Genomic DNA, 7,159 nt, shown 5'->3' on the forward strand with positions numbered 1-7,159 from the left:
GATAGATATATGTGTGTGTGTGTGTGTGTGTGTATAAAAATCACTCAGTACACTCTGTATAGTGGTTGGCATTAGGAAGGGCATCCAACCATAGAAACCAGGCTACAACAGACAACTGGAGTCTGGACAGCTTCTCGGCTGGCCAGCTCCATGTCAAACTGTCCAACCCATGCCAGCAAGGAAAACAGACATTAAATAATGATGATGTGTGTGTGTATATGTCGTTTACTGTTCCATTCTAAGTAAGATCAATAAAAAAAATGTACCCCATGCAGTGAGAGATAAATATCATTTAATGCACACAGTATTTAAACATGAACTACTGACAGTTTCATGCCATGGAAACACAATAAACGTGCCTTGTGTCTCTAAGCAATCCTTCATGTTCATATACGATGAAACTATTTAAATATTGTATGAAGCAAGGTTTAGAATTGACGGGCCTTAGAGTCAATGTTGCAAAGACCAAAGTTCTAGTAAGTAGGAAGGCGAACACATCACACACCCCTTCTTGATCTGTAGAAAAGATGTAGGTAGAAACTTCATAAGATGTACCCAGTGTAAGCTATAGACACATAAGAAGTTCAGCAACATCAAAGGAAGATTAACCGGGAAGATAGCTTTTGTGTGCAGCAGATGCACAGGCCAATAAACACCACAGATGCTCAGAAAACAAATTCCATCACACTCCAGGGGAAGAAACTAGAAGTAGTTGAAAGCTTCCACTACTTAGGAGACCAAGTCTGTAGTGGGGGGGGGGGATGCTCAGAGAGTGTTACCACTAGAATAAGAACAGCCTGGGCAAAGTTCAGAAAGCATCTACCCCTACTGGTGACGAAGGGCCTCTTGCTCAGAGTGAAAGGTAGATGGTACGATGCATGTGTAAACTGCCATGCTTCATGGTAGTGAAACATGGGCTGTGACTGCTGAAGACATGCGTAAGCTCAAAAGAAATGAAGTTAGCATGATCCGCTGGTTGTGTAATGTTAGTGTGCACACACGACAGAGTGTAATTGCCCTGAGAGAAATGTTGGACATAAGTGTCAGATGTGGCATGCAAGAGAGATGTTTGCACTGGTATGGTCATGTACTACGGATGGATGAGGAAAGTTGTGCGAAGAGGTACCACTCCCAAACAGTGGAAGGAATCTGGAGTAGAAGGAGACCCAGGAAGACATGGGACGAGGTGGTGAAGCATGACTTTCAAACATTGGGCCTCACAGAGGCAATGACAAAAGACCAAGACCTCTGGATCATAGGGAGACATGACGTGCTTGAGGAGACCTATTGAGTCAAGTACATCAACATCAAAACCAAAATCAAATGGAAATTGTAGCTGTGATCCCTGTGCCAGTGGCACATAAAAAGCCCCAACTGATTGTGGTTGCTGCCAGCCCCCTCTGGCCCCTGAGCTAGTGGCATGTAAAAAGCACCCACTATACTCTTGGAGTGGTTGGCGTTAGGAAGGGCATCCAGCTGTAGAAACTCTGCCAGATCAGACTGGAGCCTGGTGCAGCCTCCTGGCTTCCCAGACCCCAGTTGAACCGTCCTACCCATGCCAGCATGGAAAACAGACTTTAAACGATGATGATGATATATATATGTGTGTGTGTGTGTATCCTTGTCTTGACATCATGTGCTGGGTGTAAATGAAAGTCCCTGTCATACAAGCAACATTGTTTGCTTCCAGTCTTTCGTGAAAAACATGTCTGGCCCTAGGGAAATATTGCCTTGCATGGAAACAGGTGAAAGTTCATGATAGGAAGAGCATCTGTCTGTAGAAAAAAACTGCCTCAACAAATTCCATTTGACCCATGCAAGCATGGAAAAGTGCATGTTAAATGTGGAGAATGATGATGATGTGTATGTGTGTGACTCCTCATCTTGATATTGGTTTCTAATTCTGTCACAAGGTCAGCAGTTTTGTGGAAGGGGCCAAGTCAATGACATCAACCCCAATGCTCAACTGCTACTTATTTTATTGACCCTGAAAGGACGAAAGGCAAAGTCAACCTCGGCGGAATTTGAACTCAGAACATAGAGACAGACAAAATACTGCTAAGTATTTTGCCCAGCATACTAATGATTCTGCCGGCTCTCACTGCCTTCCTCATCTTGATGTGATATTTGTAACCAAGTGTCACCGTCACACAAGTAGCGCTCTTCCTTTGCAATCTACCATGGAAACAGATCCGGTCATGGGGCAATAGCACCTTGCTTGGAAATAAGTGAGGTTTGGTGACAGGAAGAGTATCTAAACCTCTTGATGTTTTTCCTTAATAAATATTGTTATTTGTTCATTTAAAATTATAGTCTCTGTTCTTAATTTCTTTAATTAAACTAGGAAAGAAGTGGTCCCCCTGAGCTAAAGATTGTCCACAGTGGAAGTTCTGATGATCTCTTCATCTCCAGCTCAGACAACTTATCTCAAGAATCTAATCAGGAAATGAAATGTAAAACCAACGTCTCAACTAAAAATGAGGTCTTATCAGAGACTGTTTCTCTGTCAGCTGTAACCAAAGCACCATCAATGACAACAACAACAACAACGACAGTTACACATTCTGAAGAATGTCCTACATTTTTAGTCATATCCTCCGAATCTGAGAAAGAAGATGAAATTGTCATTACTGATCATGTTGAGAAAGATGACACATTGCCACCAAACAACAACAACGACAGCAGCTGCAACAACAACACCACAACTTTATCAACAAACACAGGTTTGTTACTGTTAGAACCATCATCATCATCATCATCATCATTATCATCATCATCATCATCCATCTCTTTTACCCTTCTACTCATGCTAGTGTAAGTTTGGACCATCCAACATGAACAGACAAGCCAAAGGGCTGTGTCAAATTTTAATGTCTGTTTTGGCATGGTTTCTATAGCCGGATGCCCCTCCTAATGCCAACCACTTAACAGAGTGTGCTGGGTGCTTTTTACATGGCACCAGTACTTATGAGGTTATTAAATACCCACAAGACAAGACCCCCACCTCAGTTGAGTTGGGTAAAGAACTGAGGGATAAGCGACTATGATAGAGGGGCAAGAGCAGGTATCTTGCTGAAGAGGTGAATACATGGCTTGTCCATTTGGAAAGAGAGAGAAAGAAAGAGGGATGAGGTTAAGGCACAAGGTGAATGTGAGAAACAGAACAGAGGAGAAGAAAAGATGGATGTGTAGATAAGTGGCGATGTGTGAGAGATGATTAGAAATAGGGAATGAGTTGGATGTAAAGAACATCAGTTCAGTGGAGTAGAGAGTGAAACAGGGTAAATAGAGTAACACAGAAAGTTGATGGAAGAATTGGTTGATAGAAGATGAATTGTGAACAAGATGTTGTCCACAACCTATGTAGGAGAGCAGTAATTCCAAATAAGAACTGACTTAGAAGATCATGATATTCTATCTGACCCATACCGATATGGAAACCAACTGCAGAATTGCAGCAATAGCTGCTCATCATCATCATTTGATATTGGTTTCAAATTTTGGCACAAAGCTAGCAATTTCAGGAGAGAGGGGTAAGTTGATTACAAAAAATAACAAAACAAAAAATAACAAAACAAACCAAAATCACTGTGAAACAGCAAAAAGCTTAAACTAAAATTTCAAATAGTATAAATCTATCACTGACCAGTATCCCTGGTCAGTCCACCAACACAAGTGTCTGGACAGTCTTTCTAATTGTTCCTGGTTGTTATGTACTCAATACATTTTGTGTACCTTCCTGGGTACTAAATGCAATGTCTTATGTACCCAATAAACTAACTGTACATGTGTGCTAAGTACAATATTTCGTATTGTACTTATGTACCTAATTGACTAATTCTACCCGTATACAAAGTTCAATACCTTATGTACACACAAGGTACCCAACACACTGGCTCTGTACCTCTATACCAATCAATCCTTAATGTACCCAATATGTGGTTGTACCTGTATACTGAGTATGATGTCTTACATACCCATTAGTTATCAATATACCCCTTTAGGTACCTGATGCACTGGCTATACTTATGTACTAAGTACAATGTCTTATGTACACACAAGGTACACTGTACACCTCTTTAAATTCCTTATGCATTGCCCATTTCTGGGTACTAAGTATAATGTCTTATTAGGTACCCAATACATCCCTATGTTCCCGATATACTAGCTATACATGTGTACTAAGTGTAATGTCTTATGCACCTACAAGCCACCCAACACACCCTTTTATGTAACTAATGCACTTGCTAAACCTCTTTATAATACCTTATGCTTCCATATTACCCACAGGTATCCAACACACTGGCAGTTCTCGAGCCCAAACTGCTCGGGATCCAAACTATCTCCAGCAGTTTTACACCAACTCTCGACTCCATCATCTTTCCACCTGGAAGGCCGAATGGAAAGATTATGTGAATAAACTAAAATCATCGAATACCAAGGAATTTTCCGGAAGACAGAAACTAAAAGATGTGTGCAGTAAGGTGCAGTCACCTTCACTCTCAGATTCTATTATGCACATTGACATGGACTCTTTTTTTGTTGCCGTTGCAATGAGAGATCGTCCACATTTGAAAGGTAATGGGCATTTTTTTGTTTTTGCCTTCTTTTGTGTCTGTGAGTGCATGACTAGCATGGATTGGATACTTCTGTAAATTTATACATTTGTCCTGATTGAGGAATATCCTTTGATTTATGAGATTTTTGTCTAAGATCTGGTTGCTACATCAATCAGGTCCAGTAACTGCATAAAAACCCATCATCATCATCATCATCATTGTTTAACGTCTGCCTTCCATGCTAGCAATGAGTAGGACAGTTTCACAAGAGCTGGCCAGGCCGAAGCCTGCACCAAACTTCTGTGACTGTTTTGACAGGGTTTTTACAGCTGGATGCCCTTCCTAGCACCAACCACTCAGCAGAGTGGACTCAGTGCTTTTTACATGGCACAAACATGGGCGAGATCAGTTTTGGCAAGGTTTTTACAGCTGGACGCCCTTCCAAACACAAACCACTTTCATCATCATTAAACATTCACCCTTTCTTGCTTGCATGGGTCAAATGGAATTTGTTGAGGAAGGTTTTCCACAAATGGATGCCCTTCTGAAGAAAGTTATATGGCCAGACATGTTTTCTCTGAGAGGCTGGAAATGAACACTATCACTTGTTTGATGAAGATGCTTATTTACAACCATACAAATGCATATTCTCACTCTCTCATATATTCACGTATATATATATATACATATATACAACAAGCTTTTTGCAGTTTCCATCTACCAAATCCACTCACAAGGTTTTAGTCAGCTTGGGTTATAGTAGAAGACACTTGCCCAAGGTACTGTGTGGCCTAGGACTGAACCTTAGACCACATGGTTGGAAAATAAATTTCTTAACCACACAACAATACCTGGGCCTCGTTTGGTCCATATTTTTAAGACAGCAGGGAGTTTGTTGAGAAAGCCAGGCTTAGCTAGTAATTACATGCAAGCACCCCCCCCCCGCTTCATGTGATCCCTATTTTAACGACCCTTGTTACTTATGAGTGTTAAAGTTTTATAGATTAAGTGATTCCATAAAAACTCCCTTGTAGCTTCGTGTGGTCCCTTAAAATGTGTAAATTTGTAAACCTGTCAAGTTGAACACTATTTTATTATAATTAATTAATTTTGTGTTTATTTTGTAACTTGTTAATAAACTAAACAAGAAAATATTTTCCAGATAAGCCTGTAGCTGTGACCCATAGTCGGAAGAATGGACCGAAGGAGAATAATCCCGGTGTAGACTTGGATTACGAAAGACAGCAGTGGTCAAAACGTCGTCAAGAAAATGCTTTGAAGAAAATGGGACCAAATACGTATCAGAGAAACACTTTAGCTCTGGATGAAGACTTTGAAGATGAAGAGGAAGGGAGTGGAACAGAGGAAAAACATGAAGACCCCGAGAATATTTCAAATGAGAAGAGACATTCTGTTAATAAACAGAGCTTTAATTCTTTATCTGAAATTGCTTCCTGTAATTATGTTGCTCGTCAAGTGAGTTAACCACTTTTTATATTGAAAATTGGTTAGTAAGTCTAGTTAGTATTGATTAGTGATACTAGTTATGTACAGGTTAGTAATATTGGTTAGACTTGATTTGTAATATTGCTTAGTATTGGTTAGTAAAACTGGTTGGTATAAGCTAGTAATGCTGGTTAGGTATTGGTTAGTAGTATGGTTAGGGTTGGTTACTAACAGTGGTGAGTATCGGTTAATAATACTAATAATTCATTAGTAATACCTGTAAATATTTGTTAGTAATACTGGTAGTTAGAAATACTAGTTAATATTTGTTATACATAATAGTTAATATTTGTTATACATAATAGTTAATATTTGTTAATAATAATAGTTAATAACCTTGGTAGGGCAAAATGTTTCTATCTTTAAATTTTCTCTCATTTTATTAATGATTTAAAAAATGAAATTAAATGCCTTTGTGACCAACTCTCCATCCTATCTTTGTGATCAATAATAGTAGCTCCATGAAATATTTGTGACTAATAGCCTTATTGTTAACTCATATCTTGAAGATTTCATCCCAATATATGATTGAACAAATATCCGAATAATGTATCGTAATATCAGTACAGGTGTGGTTATGTAGTACCTTGGGCAAGAAAGAAGCCCTTCATATATGTATGTGTGTGTGTGTGGGTGTGTGTCCTCAGGTGTTTGACAATCAGTGTTGACAACCGGTGTTGGTGTGTTTACATCTCTGTAACTTAGTGGTTCAGCAAAAGGGATTGATAGAATACATACCAGGCTTTAAAAAAAATAAGTGCTAGGGTCGATTTTTACAACTAAAAATTTTCAAGGTCATGCATGGCTGCAGTCTAATGACTGAAACAAGTGAAAGGTAAAAGTCTTATATATAACTCATGTGAGTGCACAAACAAAACAAAGTGGTACTCAATACATTTGGTAAGAGTTACATCTATTATTTAAGAACAGTTTGATTTGGCTCCTTGTAACTTCAAATTTTGTAGGCCCATAAAACAAATCTAACTTATCAGCCTTGAGTTAGGGTCGCTTGATGAGCCTACAAAACTTGAAGTTGCATGGAGCCAATTTAAACAGTTGTTAAACAATACACACACACACACACACACACACAC

General features: G+C 39.2%; 1 protein-coding gene across 1 annotated transcript in view; it reads left to right on the top strand.

The window, feature by feature from the left end:
• LOC106877472 (DNA repair protein Rev1) overlaps nt 1-7,159 on the top strand; it is a 37,626-nt gene that overhangs the window by 4,925 nt on the left and 25,542 nt on the right. Inside the window, exons 5-7 of the mRNA XM_052976909.1 lie at nt 2,345-2,723; nt 4,291-4,578; nt 5,722-6,035. Coding sequence (XP_052832869.1) covers nt 2,345-2,723; nt 4,291-4,578; nt 5,722-6,035 — 981 coding nt within the window. The remainder of the gene's footprint in view (nt 1-2,344; nt 2,724-4,290; nt 4,579-5,721; nt 6,036-7,159) is intronic.

Source organism: Octopus bimaculoides, chromosome 26, assembly GCF_001194135.2.
Source record: "Octopus bimaculoides isolate UCB-OBI-ISO-001 chromosome 26, ASM119413v2, whole genome shotgun sequence".
NCBI classification, from domain to species: domain Eukaryota; kingdom Metazoa; phylum Mollusca; class Cephalopoda; order Octopoda; family Octopodidae; genus Octopus; species Octopus bimaculoides.